The sequence below is a fragment of the Topomyia yanbarensis genome, chromosome 3 (assembly GCF_030247195.1).
Source record: "Topomyia yanbarensis strain Yona2022 chromosome 3, ASM3024719v1, whole genome shotgun sequence".
NCBI lineage: Eukaryota > Metazoa > Arthropoda > Insecta > Diptera > Culicidae > Topomyia > Topomyia yanbarensis.
The window spans coordinates 365,614,654-365,642,468 of record NC_080672.1 but is presented as its reverse complement, the minus strand read 5'-3'; the positions used below and the strand labels follow the sequence as shown (position 1 = coordinate 365,642,468).

The window sequence follows — 27,815 nt, the reverse complement described above, 5'->3', positions numbered from 1 at the left end:
TATATATATATATATATATATATATATATATATATATATATATATATATATATATATATATATATATATATATATATATATGATAATTACATTTTAATTATTTATTTAATTCATCATTCTTCTATTCATTTTGTTCATTTGGGTTCATTTTATCTATTTTATTCACTTCATTGTTTAAATTCACTCTGGTCAGATTATTCTTTTCATTCATTTTATTCATATCATTCATTTAACTTATTTTATTCAATGTTTTCATTCTATGTATTCTATAATTTTTTTCTAGTTCATACATTTTATTCAGTTTTTTCACTTTAATAATCTGATTATTTTTTCAGTTTTATTCATTTCATCTAAATTATTTATTTGACACAGTTTATTTTTTTCAATTAATTTATAACCTTTTACCGTCGTTCAATTTTTCATTTTAACCAATTTATTTCATTCTGCTAATTTTCTTCTTTTTATTCATTTTATCAACTCTATTCGTTTTGTTAATTTGATTTGTTTGTTTTGTATTCATTCTATTCATTACACTCATTCCATTAATTTTATTCGTTTGATCCATTCCATTCATTTGATTCATTGCTTTCACTGGATAAATAAAATTCATTTGATTCATTTGTCTCATTTGATTCATTTAATTCATTCGATTTTTTACTCATTTTGCTCATTTGATTTATTTGATTAATTAGATTTATTTTAATTATTTGATTAAATTGAATTAATTTGATTAATTTGATTCATTGAGTCCATTTGATTCATTTGATTCATTTGATTCATTTGATTCATTTGATTCATTTGATTCATTTGATTCATTTGATTCATTTGATTCATTTGATTCATTTGATTCATTTGATTCATTTGATTCATTTGATTCATTTGATTCATTTGATTCATTTGATTCATTTGATTCATTTGATTCATTTGATTTATTTGAAGACTTTTTTTCATTAGGTCCAACCGGCAAATGAGAGCTCTCTTTTTTCGCTTTTTCTTTTGATTTTTGCCGTGATACCACAACACTTTTGAAACATTTATCGGTATCTTTCGAAAGACCAAGATTTTTACTAGCTTATTATGCATACAGTTGACGGGAAATCAAAAAGGTGACCGTGTAATTCGTGGAAGAGAAAGTAAACAAAGAGAGGCTCTTCTATGGCACCTCCTCTTCAAGTCTATTCCGAAAACACCCATATTGAATGGGTTATAGCAAATTTCGCTAAACCGGAAGTCGCCATCTTTGATTTTAAAATTACGCCAAAAACCAATTTCTGGAACCTACTGTTCAAGACCATTCCGAAAATACCCATATTGATTGGGTTATAGCGAATTTTACTAAACCGGAAGTCGCCATCTTTGATTTCAAAATGGCGTCAAAAACCAATTTCTGGAACCTACTCTTCAAGACCATTCCGAAAATACCCATATTGATTGAGTTATAGCGAATTTTACTAAACCGGAAGTCGCCATCTTTGATTTCAAAATTACGCCAAAAACCAATTTCTGGAACCTACTGTTCAAGACCATTCCGAAAATACCCATATTGATTGGGTTATAGCGAATTTCACTAAACCTGAAGTCGCCATCTTTGATTTCAAAATGGCGTCAAAAACCAATTTCTGGAACCTACTCTTCAAGACCATTCCGAAAATACCCATATTGATTGAGTTATAGCGAATTTTACTAAACCGGAAGTCGCCATCTTTGATTTCAAAATGGCGTCAAAAACCAATTTCTGGAACCTACTCTTCAAGACCATTCCGAAAATACCCATATTGTTGGGGTGCGGACCATAAGGAATCTTCCAGACCCGTCTCTTCCATCTTTCCGAAAATCTTCTGCATTCAAAAGGACTTAGAATATTTTTTGCAAAAACCTTGTTTATGGCGAAATCCGCGCAAAATAAAAACTGCCAAAATTCTTCTAAGTTCTTTGCATTTAAAAGGACTTGGAAATTTTTTTCAGAAAAAAGTCGAAGTCTTTTGCATTCAAAAGGACTTAGAATATTTTTGCAAAAACCCGCGGTAATTGGAAAATCCGCGAAAAAAAAACCGCGTTAATTGGAAAATCCGCGTAAAAAAACCTCGTAATAAAACCGCGCAAAAAACCGTGCAAAAAAACCGCGTAAAGAAAACCTGGGTGTATAACACCATATATTTCTAAAGGTATTCTTCAAGTTAACATTTTCGTGGAACATTGCAAGGTTTGTAAAAATTCGCTGAGAAAAGTTTTTAACTAAAGAAGCAGCATGACTTCAAAACAACTGGATATTATTATTATTCATGGCAGCCCTGTTTGAATAGCTAATTGATGCAGCTACCTGAGAATCTGAACCCAAACGGGTTCCCAGCGGATCCAAGGAGGCCAGTATGAAAAGCTCAATAGTGTTTCCACTTGTTTCAATTTTCAATCCAATAATACTTCTGGTATACGATTGAATATTTAGTTTATAAAAATATTACTAACTGCATCCTTTAGTCTGGATAAAAAAGCAAAAATATTTTTTTTGTAAATCGATCTAAATTCCTTGTTTTAAGTTGTAGATGTGTCAAAATATATTCCCCTTAATATTGATATAAAAAATTATTTCAAATTTCAAAAAAAATATTGTTATCCCACATTTTCAAAAACTTCAAATTGTAATACAAAAATCAGACAAAGGTTGCATCTGTATAAAAATATGAAATTGTTGTATGTCGGGATTTTCAGATGCATGCGTTTTGTTCCAAACTTTCGAGTGGGTAATTCCCCCCTCGGAAATTTTCGAGTGGGTAGTATTACCCATACTACCCACGTGTGTTTCGCCGGCTCTGCCCTCGGAGGTGTTGATATATCCGCTCATCGAGAAGTGTCTTTATTCCCATAGCAGTGAAGAATACTTCCGTATTATCTATGTTTTCAGTGTCGTTATTTTGCTTACCTCTAAACTTATCACTTCCACAATCCTGCCCATCAGGAAACGATGAAAAGACAAATCACGGCAAGGCACAAATCTCCGATCAACATGGGGAACGTGTTGTTTGAGCCAGTCGCTACTGATTTCTGGTAGATCTCAGATACACTTCATGGAAAGTTATAGGCCCTTCGTAGGTTACTTCTGAATAAATTTCATGTTGCACAGAACTGTGCTCCGTTCAGCCACGAGAGGACTCCATTTGATAAGGGGTAATGAGCCTATTTTCAGTATACCAAAGCATATTCTCATGGGCTCAGACACCATACAACCCCTAAAAAGACCATAATTTTGGTTTGTGCCAAGTTTCACAACCATCCAAACACCATAAAAACCCATAAATACACCAAAATATGGTTTGTATATGGGATCTAGCGGATCAGGTAGATAGTGTTTTTATGGGTTGATCCTATTTGAAACACTATCAAAACACCATACAATAGGGGTGAGATTGGACCATGACTAAAATGGCCTAGACATGATGAAATATTTGTGTTTGAGTGCAATACAAATTTAATTGAGTGTGACGTATCCAAATAGGCAGGTTGATAGTAGGAATACGGTAAAAATAGGTCATTTACCCTGCATATATTTACGCAAACAAACATTCTCGCGTAATGTTCACGTTTGTCGGTAGCCGGTGCTGCTTATTTCCCCGAAGAAAAATGAAAAACAATATTTAGGCTGCGATGATGAGCTGCAGCGCACGTATCGCTGCTTCCTGTAGTAAATAAAAAAGAAGCTCGATTTCTCGGTGGTATAAAAGAGTACTTTTTGTTATGTTCTTTCGTCATACCACCTGCGTGTCTCTAAAGTATATTGACAAGGTTACCAAAGTGCAACATGTGGTGGCTTCTTAGTGTACTGGCGATGCTATTCGTCACCATCATCGCCGATAGTAATCACAAAGCAGTACTGAAAAGTCTTCGCCAGGCTAAGAAAGAGTGCAAGATGTACCTGAACCAACCGGACTACTTAGATGAACCTTGTCAAGATCGTTGTGAGCTGCTGGTTCTACGTTCGTGGAACGATTCGACTGGAGTAATCGGGATACCTCTGGCACGTCATTATTCGAGTCGAGACTGTGGAAACGTACAGCGCACCACCGACTGCCTCAAATGTAAACTAAGTCAAATCCCATCCTGTGATGTCTGCAAACGAGCTTCCGTATCGCATGATTGTTTCCGCCAAAATTACGGACCTGCAGTGCAAACCCCACAGCTGGCTCCCCTGCCGGAGTTGGTGCGATTGAACATCATTCTTGAATGTGCCAAAATCCTGCAGATTGATACTAGTGAGTTGCCATTGTACGCCAGCTCTCAGTTCATGTTCAATCAGAAATCTCGCTGCCTGATTCGCTGCGTGATCACTCGTGAAGGATTGTATAACGATGTTGCAGGACCGGATCTGGATCGTATGTACGTACAGTGCGGCGGATATGACACATCTGAGCAAGTGTTCAAACGAGAAGCTCAGCAGTGTATCGATCGGTTGAGGTCCGAGTGTATTGATAATTGTACGCTGGCTGCTAGAATCACGAACGAGTGCTTCCCGCAGAATTCCGGTCCCAAATCGGATATGATTAATATTATAACCACTTCATTGGGTGGTGTGTCATCAGGTATAACACCGCCACCGGTAATATCCTCAATTAATATCCAACAACCAGCCGCTGCACTATCCATAATACCGGCAGCAACGTCTTTGGTAACTAACGTACTACAGGGATTACCACTGTCGCAAATCGTGCCAAGTTCGTTGATCAGCTCACTGCAAGGTTTATTACCGACGCAAATTATTTCCTTACTGACGGGATTGCCAATCTCTCAGCTTGCACCAAGTCAAATCACCGGAATACTACAAGGCTTACCAACATCCCAAATAACAGCCGTACTCCAGGGATTACTATCCATTCTTGCACCTGGACAATTATCCGCTCTACTTCAAGGCTTACAACCATCACAAACTACAACCATTCTTCAAGGATTGCCATTGGGTCAACTTGCACCAGGTTCATTGACCGGCTTGTTGCAAGGCTTATCGCCTTCCCAAATAATTGCAGTTTTACAAGCACTTCCGATAACTCAACTCTCTCCAACCCAATTGGCCGCATTACTTCAAGGACTACCTACGTCGCAACTGATTGCAATACTACAGGGATTACCAGTATCACTAATCTCGCCAGCCCAACTGGGAGCCATCATTCAAAGTCTAGCAACGTTGGATATCATAGGGCTGCTACAGGGAATACTGTCCCTTCTATCGCCAGCTCAAATCACCGGTCTACTGCAAGGCCTATCAACATCGCAAATAATCGCCATTCTACAAGGATTGCCCTTGACTTCACTCGTCCCAGGTCAATTGAGCGCTCTACTGGCCGGTCTACCAACGTCTCAAATAACTTCAATCCTGCACGGGTTACCGCTGTCCACACTCTCGCCGGATCTGCTGACTGGTATACTGCAAGGCCTTTCGACGGCACAGATTATCACCCTACTGCAGGGAATCCCGCTGTCGCTACTTTCCCCAGCGCAATTGACCTCGCTGCTGCAAGGATTACCTTCGTCGCAAATAACAGAAATTCTACGAGGATTACCGATTTCAGCCCTTTCATCGGGTCAGTTAGCTTCTTTGCTGCTATCGTTGCCAGTTTCGTTACCAGTGACGGTGCCGTCGGTGACGGGATCACCGGTGACGGTTCCCACGGTAACACCTGGCAATCTCATCACGAATCTGCTGACTGGTTTGGGAATAGGATCAATCGGCTGAAAGACCTATGTTTTGATGGGTTCACGCAATTATTTTAGCACGCCGGTAATGAAATAAAATAATTTTATAGAATTTTATGTGTTGTGATATTAGAAGTCCATTGTATCAAATCACTTACTAATACTGAACTAACAGAAATGCATCATTTATGTGATTTAAAATCTCAGTTTATTTAAATTATTTCTAAAACGGGAACCCTTGAAAAAAAAATTTCTCTCTCGTCAAGATGAAGTACAATGTCAAAAATCATAAGTCTTGCCACCATGAGTAAGTTTGATGAAATTGCGTTGCTCCTGCCCGCAAACCCGTTTGTCGACTTCGAATATCACGTGGCGGAAATTGTCTGAGGGAGAAATCAGACCATACACTTACGCAAGCCTCCTTCATCCAGTTCAATCACCTACGTAATGTAGTGCTGATATTTTTCAATAGGTTAACCTAAGAAAAGAGTTTTGTGTTACAGAGCAACATAAAACTTATAATTGCAAGTAGAGATGGGCGAAACAGTTCACTTCGCAGAACCATTCCCGACTGAACAGTTCTGTAAAAAGAACTAGTTCAGATGAACCGTTCTTCCGTTCAGCTGATATTTTACTTGTATCTAGCGAATGTCTCTCAAAACATTCGATTCTTGGAGAGGAACCAAACAGATGGTGCCCAAACTATTATACCCCTGTATGCTTAACAAGTTCATCAAGGGTAGCGATTTCTTCATGATGTATAACTAGAGAAATAGAGAATGTGATGAGTCGTTCTTCGCCGGTTCCATTCTCGGAGAGCACAGAGAGCGGTTTGTGGGACGGCAAGTCGGTTCATTTTCATTCGTTCACCTAAAAATCGGTCCGAGAAATTCGCCAAACGGCTTTGGGTCAGGTTCAGTTCATTCGCTTTGAAGAGAATTGTGAACTACCGTTCTTTTAAAAAGAACTTCCGTTCGCTCATTCTCTTCGAAGAACCAGTTCACTTGAACCGTTCGCGAACGAATGGCCCATCCCTAATTGCAAGTGAGAGCGTTAAATTCAAAATCCTTGTGCATTAGTAAGATAGTAAAATATTGAGGCAACTATACGACTTGAAATGGGCAAACCGATTCAGTTTAGTGAGTGAATCGTGTCCGATTCACTCACAAGAAAAGAATCGACTCGTGGTCGATTCAGTGCGATCTATTAATCACGCCTAAATCGGTAAATTTGGGTCGATGACGTCTTCGGAGGAATTTTCCGACATCACAACCATTTCCATATGGTATTGCGATTTTGATGATTATTCTCCCTAAAATTGAAATATACTTATCCACATTCTTGCAAGCACATATATTAAGATTGTATCTTCAGCAAAATTGTAGAGTAAGCTTTTGCCAACAACTTTGAGGAAGACACAAAGACTTTATCTTTAATATCTTTAACATTATTGCTAGTTGTTTGTGGACGACCATTTAAAAGCCAGTTTATTAATATGCTTTAATATCATGCTGTCTAGTAGGGTCTTAAGTATTTTGACATTTTATGATAAATAATAGCAACTAGAGCTGGTTGCCCGTTTTGCCCGTTCAAAAGTTAATTTTTTTTTTAAATTTTCGCGAATTTTATGAAAAATTGTCCAATATCTTCTAAGTCACGAAAGATAGACCAATGATCTTTTCTGGAGAGATACATATGTACTTTGATAAGACGAATAACTTTTTGGAATATTCTGAAGCTTCATCTACGATATTTAAGAAGCTATCGTGAAAAAACTTTCTAGGGGCTTTTAAAAAACAGTCTAATACTTCGAGTGTATTATAAATAGATATTTTTTCTTTTTAGTAAAGATGTTCGAAAAAAAAACAAGTCCTTTGACATTTCTGAAAACTTCATCGTATTTTTCATACTTTGAAAAATTTGTAACTAATATCTCACTCCAACGAGGATTAATCACTATATAAAAAAACTGTTTTGTTAGAAAATTATAACAAAACCACACCAAACCCCCAAAAAGCCTTCAAAATGAACTTTGACCCACATTTAGACCCACAGACCCAAACAAGTGGCTACAACGATTTGTATAGGAGTTGTCAAGTTGTTCCCCCTCTGCAGATAAGCCGTTTATCATGGTCCCCGATAAGCCGTTTATCATGAGACATAAAAGGTGATCCATGGTAACAGCTGAGGGCTTCCATGAGAAACCGGCCGACCGCAAAATATGACCATCGTCGATTCGAACGAAACTTTGCAGGTGTGTTCGCTGTATGAATCTCCATGATATTCTCTGGCAATTGTAATATTTTGATACAAGAGTAATTTTTCAAAAGGGCGTAAACGTTTCTACGTGTATGAATTTCGATTTTTTTTTTGTTCGATTACTGTATATTACACAGCAAAACTATCTGAGAACAAGTTACCGGGAATAAATACTTCTGTCCGAATAAAATATACACTGAAAAAAAAATGTTGTGTCATTTTTCAAAAAAACAAAAATTTATGATCAAAATTTAAATTGCGAAAAAACCCATTTTTTTAAATTTTTTATATTTTGTTACCAAAAATCTAAATAGAAAAGAAACATTTTGATTGTGATTGCATGATGGAGAAAAAATCGGTAAAATAGTTTTTCTAACAATAACTTCGTACATGTTTTTAAATTTCATACTAATAGACATACAAAATTGTAATTCTATTACAGAATATAATTCTAAGCACCATTTAAAATCAAAATGGATTTAACAAAAATCTTCCAAAATGCGATAGTTTTCGAAATATTTGAAATTTTGCTACTTCAAAAACAATTAATTCGTGTAATTATGCTCTTTTTAAAAGTTATTCGGGTTACCCCATCAAAAAATGTCAAAAATTTAATGTTTATCGTTTTAAAGACGTTAAATTAAAGACGTTGCTTTTCAACCTTTTTAGTGTATTTGGATCATGGAGAAGCTTTCAGTAAAAAAGTTTTCCTAACAACAACTTTTGACATTTTTTTTATAATTCTTACTATTTGCAGTCAAAAATACAATTTTCTTTTTGAATATGATTCTAAACGCCATTTTAAATCGAAATGCTTTTAACAAAAATTTTCTAAAATGTAGTAGTTCTCGAGATATTTAAACTTTTGTTTTAACAACACAATTATTTTGTTTTATTACGACCTTTTCATAAGTTAGTCGCGTTTCTCCATCAACAATAATAGGTTTTTCAAAAGGCCCGTAAACTTTCGTGCAACTTTCTCTTTGAAATCAAGGTGATATTGTAAACCATTTGAAAGTTACATGAAAGCAACCAAAATATATTTCAACCATAGGGTCTGTTGATTAAACTATATAGCGAAAGAAGCGTAAGGTTCTTAATACCGACCCTCTTTAGCGAAAACCGGTTCTGAAGACGAATTTCGCGCCAACTCGAACAGATGTTGGCAGCACCCTCTCAGATTTTGATGAAACTTTCTGTACATGAGAACTTTGTCACAAAGAGCCACTTTGCATACTTTGTTTTTTATAAAATGATCTAGACTGTCTTTTGAGAAGGGCCAAACTTTTTTATCAATTTTTTCAAATGGCTATAGTCTAAAAATGACAAATTCTACAAAAAATGTTTTAGGAGTGATTTTAATAAAATTAGTAAAAAATTTATAATAAAAATATTGAAAAAATTCTTAATTTTAAAAATTTAAAGTCGATTTACAAAAAAACCCTTTTTTGATATGGATGAAATTTTGTTGCAAGATAGGTAATTATGTTCCCTACCTACCGTCAAAAAATGAAAAAAAGTTATTTGAAAAAAACTTTTCCTTGTCCAAACTGATTTTTTTCAGTGATTTTTTATCGAAAACTAAACCAATGAAAGTCATAATCATCTCAGAATCCCTTTTCCCAGCTGCTAGTTGCCTGATACATGCAAAAACAATCAGTAACGAATTTGGTATATATTCATAACAAACTTGAATGAAGACTGGACGATAGGAAGATTGGCAGACTAAATGACCGGAAGACTTGAAGACTGCAGTTCATTTGTTCCTCTCAACACTGATAAATTTTATGAAACAATTGACAAACTTTTCTAAAATTTATTTTATGTCTGATGGAGTAGCAGCATAATACAAAAATAAAAAAAAACTTTGCAAGCTTGTGTAGATTCCAGTCAAAGTATGAATTAAGCGCAGAATGGAATTTTGTTGCAACATCCCATGGAAAAGGACACTGTGATGCTATTGGTGGCACTCTCAAGCGAATGGCAAAAAGAGCCAGTCTTGCTCGCGACTATGGAAATACCATAACAAGTCTCCGAGAGTGATATAACTGGGCAGTTGAACAAACTGATAAAAATATCACAAAAAAAATTTTCTGCTGCATATTTACTGAACAGTACAACAAAATGTCAGAAGAACTGTAAGAGCTGTATAATAACGCCAAAACAATATCTGGAACTCAAAAATTCCACAGTTTTATGCCTATTCCTGGGGGCAAACTAGAGACGTATGTACCGTAACCAGTCTTCCCAAATGAACATCGAACATTATGTTCGCTCTAGTTCTGTGCTCATCTTAAACCCACATTTCGTGTGCAAACTCGAACACGCTAATGCGTACTAAAACGCGAGCACATGTTCGTCTGGATAACCGAACCCCATGTAGGTACGCGGTGTTCGTATACACAGGTTCTTGATACTAGTTTTCTCTTTCTCTCACTCATCATCACTAGCATTGACTCATTCTGTTTTGTGGGTGCCTTGCTTGTGTACGCACTCGGTGTACGTACACGGTGTTTAAACCTAAGTTTACACATCGTTCGCTTGGGTTCGGTGTTCGATGCGAACCTGTACACAAAGGCAAGGCATGTTTAAGGTTGAACGCGTGCACAAAATTTTGTGCACGGATGCAAACTTGTCGATGTTCATGGGAAGACTGACCGTAACGCTTACGCAACGCGTCACAATTTGTTTACGGATCTGCGGAAATGAAGAAAAAACGCAACGGATTATAAAAGAAACGAACACTATATATTTTCCCTACTTCTTTTACACGATCTCACCTCCTAAACTACCCTACTGCGCGATTCTTTTGCGTCTAACTATACTTTTATTGGTCTAAGGTCTTAGTAGCCAGAGGTACGCATAGTACATGGGCCGACTATCAAGACTTATCGCTTAGAAATAAGCACAAGAGCATAACAGCACAAAAGAACAAAAGAGACGAATTCAGAAGATGAACCAAAAATATTTTTCTTGTATAGAAATAATACAAAATAGCATGCATGAAGATAGTTTTAAGACAAATGCAATATATAAAAATGAATAAAAAATTATGTAAAATTCAATACATAATGTTGTGGTGGTTATTTCTTTCTATTAATGGAATATTAGTAATAATGGAATATTTGTTTAACAACATAAACTCTTTTCAATGGGATTCTTGATTAAGGGGTTACATACTATTTAGTGCTATTGTCCCCCATCTGATAAATAGAATTGTATCCCTAGTTTTAAGATATCTGGGAAATTTCTCATAAATATTTGTTCCCCCTTTTATATACCAAACTATATATTTAGTTTTAAGATAACTGTAAAATATTTCGTAAAAAACTATTCCTTCCATTTTGAGTATCAAACTGAATTCCTTGTTTCAAAATTTTTTATAAAAAAAATCTTTTGCCCCCACTCTTGTATATTGAACTGTATTTCTAGTCTTAAGATAGCTGTAGAATTCTTCCTCTCAATTTAAAAAAAATATTTGAACATTGTATCCTCCTAGTTTTAAGTATTTAAAACGTAAAAAACAGAAGAATTTGGCACCGCCAAGCTAACGAATTTGTGCCTATCAAACGAACTGAATAAAAAGTACTATTTAGTGATAAAAATATCAAGAAAGTTTGAATTTAAGTAAAGGAATAAAGCAGTGATTTCATTACATCAAACTTATGATATTTTTGTAGTACATTTTTCAGTAAAATAAATAAGCATAAGTTTATAAAAATAAATTGATAATGGGCGGAGTTATGGCTTTTTCCCCGGAACCCTATTTTATTTAAGAGGTTTGCAGTGATCACGATTGGAGACCAATAGATCATATAAAATCCCAAAATTCAAAAAATTCCATTAATATATGAGTATTCTTCGTACCTTAACGATTAGTTGAATAAATAATAATTTTGTCCTGCATTCGAGAACGTTTTTAGTAAAAAATCGCTGTTTTAAGCTCTAAAAATTGTACTAAAAAATTCTTATCTATGAAACAAAAATTTACGAATATAAAAGGAATCGTTAAAGTACGAAAAAAAAAAAAATTAATTGCGATCAATCAAAAAAAAATTAAGAAAATTGATTAAGTAGTTTTTCGGCAATCGTGATCAAGGAAAACCATTTTTAGCAAAACGACATTTCGAGATAATCGAGTTTAAAATTTCAAATTATAACTGCTCTTGGTGGACGAAGCGCGCTTGGAAGCGCTGTAACTGTCGATCCTTTTCTCGGATCTTTATAAAAATTTGGGAAAATAATCTCAAGGAGTTGTACTTTCAGATAAAGTAATAAAAAAATCTATTTCATGAAAAATGAAAAAGTAATAATTAGTAAAAATATGCTTAGTTACTAAATTAGACAATATCTTCTCACAAACTGAGTTTTATTGGATTCTGAGATGATTATGACTTTCATTGGTTTAGCTTTCGATAAAAATACACTGAAGAAAAGAATTCAGTTTGGACAAGGAAAAGTTTTTTTCAAATAACTTTTTTTCTTGAAAGTGCCCAACTTGAATTTTTAACGGTAGTTAGGGAAAATAATTAATCTTGGAATCAAACATGGGTTTATTTGTAAATCGACTATAAACTTTTTGAAATCGATTTTTTTAGTGTAGGAGTCAATGAAGAATTTTTCAATATTTTTATTCAAAAATTTGACTAATTTTGTGAAAATTGCTCCTACGCGATTTTTTTTGTAGGATTTGTCATTTTTAGACTATAGCCATTTGAAAAAATTGGTAAAAAAAAGTTTGGCCCTTTTCAAAAGACAGTCTAGATCATTTTTGGAAAAAAATATGCAAAGTGGCTGTTTGTGACAAAGTCTTCATGTACAGAAAGTTGCATTAGAATCTGAGAGGGTGCTGCCAACTCTGAATACGATTTGGCGCGAAATTCGTCTGCATTACTGAAGCCCTTTCAGTACCGGTGTTTTACTTTTATATTATTTTTAATTTATAATAGTATTTATTTTTAGGTATAGTAGAATGAGATTAGGTATTAGGTGGACGATTTTAGAGTGATTGCATATCCTTTCTATAGGAGAAAGGCAAAAAGGATTTCATCGAAATCGATACACGAACCCTAGTAGGGATGGGTGACACTTCCCCGAAACGGCGGTTAGGCAAATGCTACTGATTGCTCCCGTCCCGTTAAAACTTTGGTAGGTCTCCAAGTACGTTTGAAACCATAGCCGGTGGAAGTAGGTTCAGTTGAACGTTCCTGATTAGCACCGATCGGGCTCTGAACGCGGTACCTCATGAAGGACCTCGTCAGCCCTCGCGTGCGACCTCACTGCTTGCAAAGATAATCATGGGACCAGATAGGAGCGACTACTTGTTACGGACATAGATAGCGGTTTGGAGATGGGACTCAAAAAATCATAGATGAAGACAAAAACAAACAAAAAATTAAAAAAAAACATCGAAGCAAGTGTGGCCAATCCTTTCACCAAAGGTGGACTAGCGAGGTCGCCGGCCCAGAAAAACGACCAAGTGCAACGGTAAACGCAACCGCAAGAGCTGCTAAGGAGGCCTTATCGAGCACGATCGGCGACAAACCAATAGGAAGGACGCCAAGGAAAGCTAGGGTTTCAGGTGCGCACACTGAAACCTACATTACCCAAGACGATTAGCAGTCTGGGTTATCTAAAGTGACGAAGCTGTGGCAAAAAATCGAAGAACTTTATAAATTCGTGAAAAGCAAGGGCCATGTGCACGTACAGATCAGGGATCTTGTGGTTAGCAACAAATACACCGTGGCAGCAGCCGTATGCGACAGACGGCGTTACTGTAGAGAACTCAAAGCATTATTTTCACCTATCCGATCCGATTAAGTGACGGTTCAGTACCGTGCGAGCATTCACACTTCTCCGGAACAGGAACCGTGCCGGACAAGTGTAATTGCTCGTATTTAGACGGCACTCAACCGTCACTGAATCGCTTCGGATAGATGTAAATTTGGCTTCAAACGCCGAAAAGACACTGAAAACCACGGATATAGCGAAAGTAGAAGCCCATGAGACGCCGAAGGGTGACCGGTATTCCCGTTCTGTGAAAAGAGTAAAGATCCATTGATCAAGAGCTCGGCCTGTCGGGAACTCGTAGCAGAAGCAGTGGGAGGAGAACCGAATGTGAGCTTTAACGACGCCAGCTGAAAATTATCCGCGTGGCCGCTTACATCGTACATTGATGCAGACGATGGAAATGCTGGTGGCAATCGAGTCTTCAACGACGAGCTCCTTATAGTAGCAAAAGGGCTGAAAGCGAAGAAAGCTCCCGGTCCGAACGGTATCACCAACGTGGCACTGAAGACCGCGATTCTGGCGTTACCGAACATGTTCAGGATAGTGTTACAGAAATGCCTAGATGAAAGCTACTTCGTGGATAGATGGAAGATCCAGAAGCTGGAGCTGCTGCCGAAACCAGGGAAACCTCCAGGAGATCCAGCATCGTATCGACCTATATGCCTGCTGGATACTCTTGGTAAGCTCCTGGAAAGAGTCATCCTCAACAGGTTGACGACCTACGCTGAAAGTGAGAACGAACTGCCGCAGAGGCAGTTCGTGTTCCAAAAAGGGATATCGGCGGACGCAATCGAATGCGGGTCCCGGACTGTGCAAGGTTCTGAAAAGTTAGGAGTCTAGAAAAATATTAACTTTTGGGGGCAGTGCTGCCAACTATGCGATTTTTTCAGTTAAATTATAAAAGTTAATTTTTCTCCCAATACATATATTTTAATTTTCAAAATTGTAATGCCATCGTGTTCCTCAGACATTATTACATAAAAACACTTATAATCCCAATATAATTTGGGCGCATCCTAAGATACACCGTTTTGAAGGGAAAAAGTCGCATTTTCTCATATAAAAATTAAAAAAATCTTCAAGCGGTCATAAAAATCGACCCTGATCTGCTAGAAGCAAACTAAAAACGTAGTTTTTCATCATTTCTTGTCTACTTCACGATAAATTATATGTGAACTCAGAATACCCAAGTTGGTTTTTATTGTTGTGCGCTTGTGATTTTATATGGGAAATTGCGACTTTTTTGCTTCAAAACAGAGTATCTCAGGATGCGCACAAATTATATTGAGAATAAAAGTGTTTTTATGTAAAATGTCTGAGGAACACGATGGCATTAGAATTTTTAAAATTAAAATATATGTATTGGGAGAAAAATTAACTTTTAATATTTAACCAAAAAAAATTGCATAGTTGGCAGCACTTTCACCAAAAATCAATATTTTTTCTAGACTCTTTGAACAATTTTCTTGCTGTTTGATTCTAGAGTAAATAGAACCGGAGATATGATCTAAAGAAAATCAAGGGTTTTGGCAGATTGTCAAAACGGGGGGTGCTTCCATGGTCCGAGGGGTGGTTTGATCGACACAAAAATTTGGGTTTTTATATATTGGCTCTAGATGAACAATTCCTCCAAATTTGGTTCAAATCCGTGAAGGTCGATTACACGTGCCTTTATCACTTCGCGTGGAATGACCCATATCTTCCTTTGTTACTTGTTATAATAATAATTGTGACGGATATCTATTGTGTGGTTCACTGTCAATTCAGTAAAACTCACGCACTAAACGGAATAAGGACAGAACCGCTTCTGGAGGTTACATCACAATTATCTTTGGATGTGTCGTAAATTTGTTAGCTAATTTTTTACGCTTTAGATAGACATCTGTTCTTTGTGCCTAAATTGAGGTTGCTTCTAAGTTTTGCACGACCCAGAGGGAACTTGGTCTTAACCCCACTGCTCTGTCATCGATGTTACGTGATATTCGTTATGAAATACTCATAAACTCTGTCTCGCAGAAAAGAAAAAAACAGTCTAAAATACACTTTCCCTTACAAGCATCTTGCAAATTGTTGTTGGTTTTATTATCTCCGCTCCACTAGCACGTCTCAAGTGCATTTTTAGTTTTTATCTCGATAGTTTATGTTACGTCACGCTCTTTCCTAACTGTCAACATACGACATCACTTATGGACGGCCCTTTGGTGATGTATTTAGAGTAGACAATGAAAAATAGGATTGACAGGATTTCAGTGGGTTTTTAGCACATTGTGTCACATTTTATGTTCGTTATGCATAATAAGAATACCAAATCATGTGATGCCATGGCCGGAAGATTGAAGGTGAACCTCCCCCGCCTCATCGCATGTTTAAAAAGAACCTCAGTTTTGGTGAAAAAGTGCTCATAAAATTTCACAGAAAATAGTTTGATATGTGATGCCACGAACAAATTATACGTCAATCTTAAAGTTGTTCGAAGATTACTGCCGGTATAAGCTTAATTGTCCCATATTCTATGGGATTCCTTATATATATATATATATATATATATATATATATATATATATATATATATATATATATATATATATATATTATATATATATATATAATATATATATATATATATTATATATATATATATATATATATATATATATAATATATATTATATATATATATATATATATATATTATATATATATTATATATATATATATATATATATAATATATATATATATATATAAATATATTATATATATATATATATATATATAATATATATATATATATATATATATATAATATATATATAATATATATATTAGTATAATATATATATATATATATATATATATATATATATATATATATATATATATATATATATATATATATATATATATATATATATATATATATATATATATATATATATATATATATATATATATAGAACGGCAGATTACTTCAGCTTCAAATCAACACCTCAAAAGTTATATACTTAAAACAGTTTTTCTAATAAACACCCTGAACCTTGATTTTAAATTTCTTTGAAAATAAAAAGTATGACAGAGAGCTTCCATGTCTTCAGCAAACTTTTCTAATATTTGTCGCCCTACAATTTTACTGAAAGTAGTATGACTGTAAGTTAATTTTTTGATCTTGGTAAAATTAGAATCATCCTAATTATTGTTTGAACAAGAAGAAGGGGTTACAAACTATGAAAACATATCCCAAGATGTAATGAGGCTAAGTTCTTCAGTTTTCGTAAAAATTTAAAATTCCTACTAAATACAGTGAAAACCCGATTTTATTAGCCTACGATTTTGTCTGCTCTCGTTATTGTCTTGCCAAGAATTTGGCAGCTTTTTGTCCCGATTTTGTCAACCTCTTATGAAAAAATGTTTGACTGACTCGGCACGCACGAAGCCAAGTTAGAGTGAATCCTTTCTGGAGCATATTTTCCTTATCTAAAGGGGCGAGTGGGGGTACTAGGGGTTTCGGCGTGAAAAAAAAAATTGGGCGAGAGCTTTGGGTGAGCGAATTGACTGAAACTGTTGTGCATAATAAAGTATCATTTCAGTAATTTTCTGCGGTGTAAACTCTCATTCAAAAACTACTTAACCGACTTATTTTATATTTTGCTTCACCCAAAGTTCTAAAAAAATTCCCAAAAAAGTAAAAAGTTTTCTCACGCCGACCCCCTTAGGTTCTCCATCCTTAAGATAAGAAAAATATGCCTGTTTTTTCGCGCAGAAACTATTAGCTCCCCTTAAAGATAAAAATATGATTTTTGTTTCATTTCGCACCGGAAAACCCCCCCTAAGGAAAATTTTAAATGATCAGAAAGGGTTATGAGACTACATCAAGGGACTGAAGAAGAATATTTTAATAGCTTCGGTTTTTTTTTAAAGAAAGAAAAAAATATGTCCCGATTTGGTAATTAGAGTGGGACATGGTTATATGAAAAAAATAAAATTTGGCTCCATGTAACTTTTTGGGTTCCATTTAGCTCCCAACACAACTCTGCAAATTTTTAGCTCGATCGGTGAAACTATATTTTTGCGCCCACAGTTTAAAGTTTGCATGGGATTTCGTATGGAAAAATTGCCTTTTGCAAATTAATTCTTCCAAGAGTCGCCCGTTATCTCCTAAAAATAAACAGATGTCTGATTTTTATAGGAAATTTGTCAAGGAAACAAAGTCTAGAAGACTTCAAATCGATCTGATGCTTATGGAAAAAGTTATTAAGCAAAAACCGATTGATGCCCTGAATATTGATGAAAATTTCACTTTTCATAGCATCACTGCTTCTGACGGTTTTATTATATACAAAATTTTTAACTTTCTCTCCTTATGTACAAAAGAAGCCTCAATTTATCCCTCAAAGCCTTTCGAAGTGGCCAAATAGTATAGATAAACGATTTAAGAGAGGATTAAAACAAAATTGCATATAATTGGACAACCAACAGCAGTGGTGCTAGAAAAAATGAATATTTTATCAATCGTCAGAGCATTAATCGGTTTCTGCTAAATAACTTTTTTCTCAAGCATCAGATCGTTTCGTGGTTTTCGAAACTTTTTTCTTTGTTAAGCTTCCTATACAAGCTACATAACGATTTATTTTTAGGAAGTAATGGGCGACTCCTGGAGGAATTATTTTGTAAACGTTAACTTCCCCATGCAAAATCCCATGTAAATATTAAACAGTGGGCGCAAAAATATAGTTTCACCGATCGAGCTTGCCCAGTTTTTCTAGGACCCAAATGGTACCAAAAAAGTTGCTCGTAGCTGGAATCTATTTTTTCCCACCCTATTGGTCATACATATTATCAATTGTCAACCCAAAATACACTAAGGGGTTGATAAAACTGGATCTTCACTGTAATATCATATGTTGTAATTAGCTGATTTTTTTTTCTGCGAAATAATACAGCTTTTTGTCTGCCTTGAATTACAACAATTCCGCCCCTTAGGCACTAGTTTGGCGTTCCAAAATAAAGTTTTTTTTACATTTAAAAAGTCTTGTGTCCAGTAGTATTTGACCAGATATTTTAACAAATTGGCCGCTTCATTCCGATTTCATTGGAAATATGTCGAAATAATTTTATCGTTTTATTTAGTCAACTTTCATTTTGAGAACTTTATATTTAAATCAATCCTAACCAGAGCGCCGGATTCCAACTGAACCATACTTTAGATTTGCCAACGCCAAGGGACAAACCAATCCGAAGTAGAACATGGATTAGCATTTTTACCCGCAAGAATGATATGAAAATTCCCGTTTTATACCGCAAACTGCAACAGCTATCACATCGGGAGCCTTATGCTGTATTGAATTAATTTAACACAGAAAAAGTTTAGAATGCTGCCTACTGACTCGGCTTAAAAACCTGGTGCGTTTTGAAACATCGATGCGGCACTACAACTGGACCGAAGTCCCGAATAGTCGTCGTTCACTGCTGCGTAGGACTACTAACTCCTACGCATACCAGCAGTGCTAGTTATTCAGCAGGATTAGGGATCATTTCCAGTTTCGATGAATGACGACCAACCGGGTGGTTATACCATTTGAATTGCAAATTTTCGGATTCCTACAGACGCAGTCCCGAAAATGGTTGCAGCTGATGACGAAGGGACGTTTGTGCGTATACATGTATTTGCATCGATGTACAGGATTACACCCCGGGTTTTCCGATACCAGGCGGGCGGAAATTATTTGGCAACGCAGGATTTGGAACGAAATAAATTAAAATGTTATCGAATTTTATGAACATGATGCGGTGGATGAATGAATTGGCATAGTTTTGCGCCTTTTGCGTTTTTGGTACGGAACCCTGTTGAATAGTGGGGAATGGTTTCGAAGGCAGATTGAAGTTTAAGAGATTTTCGCACTGAACTAGAAACGTTTGATTCGACGGAGGTTGAAATTCTTTATAAAACATAATAATTTAGTTTAAAAGCTACTCAGGAAATGGTGGAACAGTTGAAAAAACTAGTAAAAGGATATCTTCAGTAGTGGCTGAAATGAATAAGCTGGATGGCATGAGAAATTTCACTATATGAATCGCTTTAATTATAACATTGGATAAGAACATAGAGAAGATGAAAATGATAACCATATAGTCATTGTTGCTGGATATTTGTTTCATAAATCACATCACGTAGCGAGTAACTAATTTGAATCGTACTCATTAAAGAGTTCAACAATATTGATAGTAGGCTCTGAAACGTGGCCTGCTTCGACGGCGAGTTTGTTAATCCGTCAGTTTACAGGAAGGTGTGCAGTACACGGAAAATCGAGCGCTCGAAAAAAAAATTTCCGCTGTTTTCATCTCTATTTCCTCTAACTTCCCAATAATGAGACTTTTATATATTCTAACGACATTTAAAATATCAAGGGAGACTTCAAGCTTACTTAATATTTTTACTTATTTTATGAAACAGGCCAATAGCAAATGAGAGTCTCTCGTTGTTTACTTTTCCATTCGATTATTACGGATTTATTAGAAAACTTTACTGTAATTTTCTAGTAATCTCAAAAGATGATTGGCTAACAGGAGTTAAGGAACAAACATAAAAGCGACCGAAATATTAACGGAAGAGAATGTATACCAAAGAATGTAGGCTTCATTTGCAATGACGTTGTTTTTTCAAAAAATATAGTTCAATTAAATGTTGTTGAACTCAAAAAAATTAAAACTTTTACATCTTATTTTTGCTGATCCTTTAAACATATATTTCCCGTGAACTGGTAGGTAGTTCAATACTCTCCCCTCTCTACAAGGGAGAAATCACACTAAAGTTTGACCAAAAAGAGAAAACTTTTTCCCAACTCGTACCCAAATAATCCCATCCTATTTCATCTAGTCTTGTCAATCTTGCTTAACTTTTCTTAACTGAAAAAGTTAAGAAGTTATCATAGTTTATAACTTCATAACTTTTTCCGGTCGACGTTAGCTTCAGACAGGACTAAGTTGTAGAGTGATTTCCCCCTCGACTTCATTTTATCTTCAAGTAGAAAACCAATTTTGTGAAGGTTAAACTCAAATCGAATCAGTAAATTGCTAATCCGCAGCTTTCCGTGTGAGCATGTTTTGCGACCGTCGCGACGGTGGGAGTGGAACATGGAACTAAGTTTGAAATGTTTGCTTGTCATACGGTTGGGTTAAACACCCACCTGATTGGCTAGCAGTGTTCTAAGAGTGTGTCGTATCGTGTGGGTGGCAGGAAAATTAATAATGGATGGGATGTTTGCAGAGGATTTTCGCAGAATGTATTATGTTGATCACAATTTGCAGTGTCGGTGCTGGGAGGCGTGGAGCGGTTGGGTGTGGGTGAGCTTACGTATATCGGGTGTTGAGTCTAAATTCATCTTCATTTTAAGATGTTGGTTAGAGCTGCGTTTACCATTTTTGATCAACGTACCGGCTTTATTAGTAGCATGAAATTAAGCCCGTCACCCTATGTGTTTTCTGACGATTCACTCTGTGGATGATTCAAGCTTTATGTACATTTGTATGCTTATCTGCTCAGACTTTTCTTAGCACCTTGGCACGATGCTGATGGATCTCGCTGGAAACGTTTTGACAAAAGCAAACGAGTTGCGGTTTTGAAGATAATTACCACAGCATCGCTGACAGAACCGATTCCGTTTAATTACTTTACCTAATTGGAACTGTTTCTAATCGAGCCACATTCTTTCGCTTGCCCGTCATCCAAAGACCTGGAAGAAGTCAGAATATTTTAACAGACGTTCTTAATTTATTTTGATCTGTTAGGAATCCAATTTAAAACCGCAGGTTCAACGTCCTTGAAGTTTGTAGATTTTTCTATATATGGAGAAAACCCCACTAGATTAAATTTTCGCCACTAGATGGAACTCTAGGCATCAAAACAGCACAAGAATCGACATTCTACAACTTGGCCGAAGACTGTTAAAATATTAGATCCCGTCTGTCCAAATAAGCTCCACATTGTGATATCCTGTCTAAACCAAGCAAATGATATTGCTCACAACCATTATTTTATAAAAGGCTACCGTGTCTACATTCCCGCCTACGAAGTAGAGACCGATGGCGTGATCATCGACTAGTTTTAAATTCTATTTAAAGCCGCCTTTGCAAAGTGTAAGGCTGTATTACTTCATTGCCACTAAAATTGCTTTTTTACTGTTAGTTAACGGGCTAAGCTAGCGCCGGATTGACGCTAGCTCCAAAAAAACGTAGAAACAATTTGTGTTTCCTGTGCAAACCCCCACTCAAGCGTGATGTCCCACAACAAACTTTGTGTTATTGCGGATCTCCTTCCGACAGTAAGGGGACTTTTATCCTCGCGGTATGATATGGAGTTGCTTTCTCGATTTTTTTCAATTGGATTATAAAAGTTTGCAAGCTAGATAAAACTTTTTATTGCAAGAAAAAATGCAATCTTTTTGTAAAACCGTTTCAGCGCTTCAGCATTGCACAGTAGAGGAAAATTTGGAAAGATAATGAAATCCGATTAGATGACTGAAAAGAAATCCGATTCGATTAGAACACGTTTCGGAATGGAAGATTTTCTTAACGGCATAAACCAAACAGACTCAGGTCTGAGAGTAATTTAGCTAATTTTGAATTTTGCTTTTGAAATATTTCCGGAGATAGTTCTGAGTCTAACAATTAATGACATCTATAAGCAGGAACACCTTACTTTGGCGTAAAAAAGAAACTCATTTTAATTAAAATTTGTATTCCCATTTTTAGGAAGTTTAGCAATAGTTTTGAAAATTGTAAAAAAAACATTTTATTCAGATACTCAAAAAAAACTGATTTGGCAAGGGATCTGTCCCTCTGGCAAGAAAACCATCATTTTCATGACAACAATATAAATTCAGCAGTAAATGGAGGGAATAAGTTCCAAAATTGTGCAGTTCCCTTCTGGCCAGATCTAGTCAGCTGCCATAACAGAAAAATCACTCTACAATGGCCAAAAGAGTTATCTCTATATACGTATATAAAGGTGATGTAACGCTTCAAAGACCGCTAAAGCATGTATAATAGAGTGACAGAAAAAAATGACCCCCATCGGCCCACCCCTGAGTCGATTCCTAGTCCCACCAGGAGTGTCTGTTCCAAATTTGAGCCAAATCGAACAAGTCTAGCTACCGGACCAACGTGCTTGACGTTTCTATGGGATTTTTCGACAATTTACATGGAGAAAACCCACTTGCTCACATTTTCGCCACTAGGTGGCACTGTATACATCAGATTATCACCAAAAGTGAAACTTAAGAAGATAATTTTATTATCTACAACTTTGTTGAAGACTGCAAAGCGATCCGACTCCAATAGGAAAAGTTATTAAACTTTTAACGAAGTGATGTCTGAGTCAGTTTTGCATGGGGCCTAGCAGTGCATGATAGTGTATCAGTACTAGGTTCTAACAAACTAAACATTTTTATGGAATAATGGTTAGATTTAGCTGAATAGTATGTTCGGAAGAATTGTAGTACAATTCATGGTTTCGGTTTTAGTTTCGGTTTCTGTTTTGGTTTCAATTTTGATTTCAGCTTCGGTTTCGATTTCAGTTTTTGCTTCGGATTCGATTTCGTTTTCAGGATGGGTTTGGGTTTCGGTTTTGGTTTTAGTTTCGTTTTTGATTTTCGGTTTCGGCTTGGGATTCGGCTTCGATTCCTGTTTCAGGTTGGGGTTCTATTTCGGGTTGGCTTTCGGTTTGGGTTTTGTTTTCGGTTTTGGTTTTGGTTTCGGTTTCGTTTTCGGTTTCGGTTTCGGTTTCGGTTTCGGTTTCGGTTTTGGTTTCAGTTTCAGTTTCAGTTTCAGTTTCAGTTTCGCTTTCGCTTTCGCGTTCGGTTTCGGTTTTGGTTTCGGTTTCGGCTTTGGTTTCGGTTTTGGTTTGGGTTTCGGTTTGGGTTTCGGTTTCGGTTTTCAATTTCGGTATCAGTTTCGGTTTTAATTTCGGTTTCGGTTGCGGTTTCAGGTTAGGGTTCTACTTCGGGTTGGTTTCGGTTTCGGTTTTGGTTTCGGTTTAGATTTCGGTTTCGGTTCCGGTTTTCAATTTTCGGTTTTCAGTTTTCGGCTTTCGATTACGATTTCGGTTTCGGACTCGATTTATATTTTCGGTGATCGATTTCGGTTATTCTGTTTTTCTATTTTTCTGTTTCCCTGTTTTTGTGTTTATTCTGTTTTTCTGTTTTTCTGTTTTTCTGTTTTTCTGTTTTTTTGTTTTTCTGTTTTTCTATTTTTCTCTTTTTCTGTTTTTCTGTTTTTCTGTTCTTCTGTTTTTTTTCTGTTTTTTTGTTTATCTGTTTTTCTGTTTTTCACTTTTTGTTGTTTTCCGTTTCTCTGCTTTTCTGATTTTCCTTTTCTGTTTTTCTTCACTTTGGAATTTCTGTTCTTCTGTTTTTCTTTTTTTTGTTTTTCTGTTTTTTTCAGTTCTTAGTTTTTCTGTTTTTCGTTATTTTCTGTTTTTCTGCTTTTCAGCCTTTCCGTTTTATAGTTTTTCTGTTTTTTTCTGTTTTTCTGTTTCTCTTTGTTTTTGTTGCTTCGTTTTTCTGTGTTTCTAATTATCTGCTTTTGCAGTTTTTTGTATTTCTGTATTTCTGAATTTTCTTTCTATTTCTCTGTTTTATATTTTTCTGCTTTCCTGTTTTTTCAGCTCTTAGTTTTTCTGTTTTTCGTTATTTTCTGTTTTTCTGCTTTTCCGTTTTATAGTTTTTCTGTTTTTATGTTTTTCTGTTTTTCTGTTTTTATGTTTCTCTGTTTTTCTGATTTTTGTTTTTTGTTTTTCTGTATTTTTGTAATCATGCACTTCTGTTTTTTCAGTTTTTCATTTTTTGTTTGTTTTTTAGTTTTTCTGGTTTTCTCTTTTTCGTTATTTTCTTGTTTTCTGCTTTTCAGTTTTTCCGTTTTATAGTTTTTCGGTTCTGCTACTTTTCTTCTTTTCCTGAATTTAGTTTTTGGTTTCTAGTCTGTCTCTTTTCCTGTTTTTGTGTTTATCTGTTTTACTGTTTTTTTAATAATTTGTTTTCTGTTGTCTATTTTCTGTTACCAGTTTCAAATATTCAGTGTTTCTAGAGATAAGATTTCGTTTTCCATATTCCAGTTTCCTGTTTCCTGTTTCCAGTTTCCAGGTTCCTGGTTCCTGGTTCCAGGTTCCAGGTTCCAGGTTCCAGGTTCCAGGTTCCAGGTTCCAGGTTCCAGGTTCCAGGTTCCAGGCTCCAGGTTCCAGGTTCCAGGTTCCAGGTTCCAGGTTCCAGGTTCCAGGTTCCAGGTTCCAGGTTCCAGGTTCCAGGTTCCAGGTTCCAGGTTCCAGGTTCCAGGTTCCAGGTTCCAGGTTCCAGGTTCCAGGTTCCAGGTTCCAGGTTCCAGGTTCCAGGTTCCAGGTTCCAGGTTCCAGGTTCCAGGTTCCAGGTTCCAGGTTCCAGGTTCCAGGTTCCAGGTTCCAGGTTCCAGGTTCCAGGTTCCAGGTTCCAGGTTCCAGGTTCCAGGTTCCAGGTTCCAGGTTCCAGGTTCCAGGTTCCAGGTTCCAGGTTCCAGGTTCCAGGTTCCAGGTTCCAGGTTCCAGGTTCCAGTTTCTTGTTTCCAGTTTCTTGTTTCTTTGTTTCCTTCTTTCTGGATTGTCTTGTGCAATGAAATTGTAAATTTTAATTTTGTTTTGCAGATGAGTACGTAATGCAGGTGATAGTCGGAGTAAAACTTAATTTTGTTCCTTACTGCTGAATGCTTTTTTCCTGTTGTCGAGAAAATTCATAAAGAGGAGAAGTTAAAACGGTGTGATTTCAAATTAATTTTTAGTCAGGTCACTTCCCTTAGCTTCCCAGCAAGCTAAAATCAGTCGTATTTTCTGGGTAGTTTTCCGGAATAAAGTGTGTTTCGGCAGCTGCATTTAACGGCCTTATCCAACATTAGATGATGAGAGATGAGGTTAATGATAAAATGTGGCTAAATTACTTTAAAAAAATCAGTACTATTTAAATAGACGGCCATCTTTAGTCTTAAAAAGTTCAGGCATAAGTTGCCATACCGAAAGTTCAGAAATCTTAAACTTGTGATGAAATCGGCTACAGCGAACCTTCTCCCGCGATTTGCCCACCCAATGTTTCCATAAAACATCTTGAAGCCCTTGTAAGTAACAGTGATTTACATAACACGCCGACGCTTTCGAGCATATAACGTAAACCGTACGCATTAGAATGGAACCATTAGCGAAGGAACGACGCGATAGCTACACCATCAGTTCCTTAAATACTTCATTAAAAAGTGTGTTCGGAGAAAGCATCCCCGAAAAACCTGTCTAATCAGATTCGCCCACCGTAAGGCGGGGATGAACTCTGATTTGATGGTTCCCACAGAAATAAAAATATTAAACGAGAACAGAATTTCTTATGAGACTAACCCTAATCGGCTGCTGTATTTGCCATGCCGTGAAAGCTCTTCCTGTTCCTTTATCTAAATTTATTGTTCAGCATGTGGGCGCACAGATTATGCTTTAAAAGCAGTAGCAAATAGCATACTTACAAAAGCACACAAAAACAGCACCGGGACAATTTGCGCACTGCAAGCACATCGGCTTATACATTAAGGCTGTTTTTATTACATTACGTGGCTGGTATTTTCATGCTACTGATGCAGTTTATGTAAGCAGAATCGTTCCGTTTTTATGGGCTGCCAGTTATGTGTGTGAGTTTAAATGTATGAAACGGGGTTGTTGGATTGCGTGTGTTTTTGTATGTGTTTTGTACAGATGAAAAGGATTTTGGTTGGAAAGCTTTGATCTAGGATCATGTTTACATTCATCGAATTTGAGTTTGACCACCGTTAATTTTAATAGTACTAACCACTTAATGGGAGATACTGTTGCATAAACAAACCCAATTTGATTTTCACAGCTACACTGAAAAGCTGGCATGGCCGTACCTATCTACTGTACAAGCAATAGGAGTTGGAAAAGTACCGCCGAACTATACACAGTAAGGGAACAGAATGAACTGGCAACTTACCTGGACACTGTCGCACTCGTTCCAGGTATGCAGCCGAGGTTTATACTTTTCCTTATCGCTGGTAGTACTGCTGCCACCGCCGCCAGTTCCACTGCCACTACCGCCCGGGGTGACCGCTGAAGCATCGGTCGAAACCCAGACCAGATTGCCTTTCGGTTGGCTGATCACGATGAAGGCATGCTTGCCCGGTGGGACGTCGTGCTGCGGAAATAGACATAAACAAACAGATTTCAAAAATGTAGACCACTTTCCCCGCCATTAACTATTCGATCGTAATGTGAAGGGATTGTTGTTGTTGTTGTTGCTGTGGTTATCGCTGCTGGAAAGAGTGATGCCTGTCAGGTACAATAAGGACAATGTGTAAAATGGACATTTTTAGAGTACTTGCGAATCGTCACAACATGGTGCAATACCACACAGGAGGGAATTCTGGTATGGGGCCGTACACAAATGACGTAGCTTTTTTTCGGCGTTTTTCGACCCCTCCCTCCCCCCTCGTAGCATTTTGTCACAAAACTCTAACCTCCCCCTTGTAAATAACGTAGCATTTCTGACAACCCCCCCCCCCCCCCTTTCCAACGCGACCGGGGAATGAAAAAAAAATTTAATATGTTTTACAATTTTTTTAAATATATGTATTTACAAAATTTTTGACGGCTTTTATTAACATTTTGATTATAAAAGCAAATTGCGAACAAAATAAACCCATTTCATGAAAAATATAGCGTTAATAATTTTGTTTTGAGTTTTATATGTCATGGAATATGAACAAAAGATCTCTCAGTTCACGATGCTGCAGCTGCCCATGATTCTAAGAAGCATACATTCGATAAAATTACTAAATTTTGTTTGGTTGAATCCGAAGAGAAAACTTAATTCAGCTAACAAACTAAGTCTACTAGATAGCAAGATTAGCTAACTAATGTAGCAGGTTAAATCCGCATACACGTAAACTTACTACATTAAAAATTTCATGAAAAGTACCTTGTGTGAATTTAAATTTATTTCTCTTGGGTCCTCCATTCCCATCATCCATCAAATTGTTTTTTTTCTAATCAATGGGTTTTAATTCCCGTAAAAAA

General features: G+C 36.3%; 1 protein-coding gene across 5 annotated transcripts in view; it reads right to left on the bottom strand.

The window, feature by feature from the left end:
* Positions 1 to 27,815, bottom strand: part of LOC131693017 (uncharacterized) — a 546,650-nt gene that overhangs the window by 63,072 nt on the left and 455,763 nt on the right. For all 5 annotated transcript variants that reach the window (XM_058980473.1, XM_058980474.1, XM_058980469.1 and 2 more), the window contains one exon: positions 26,734 to 26,934. In XM_058980473.1, the coding sequence (XP_058836456.1) occupies positions 26,734 to 26,934 (201 nt within the window). The remainder of the gene's footprint in view (positions 1 to 26,733; positions 26,935 to 27,815) is intronic.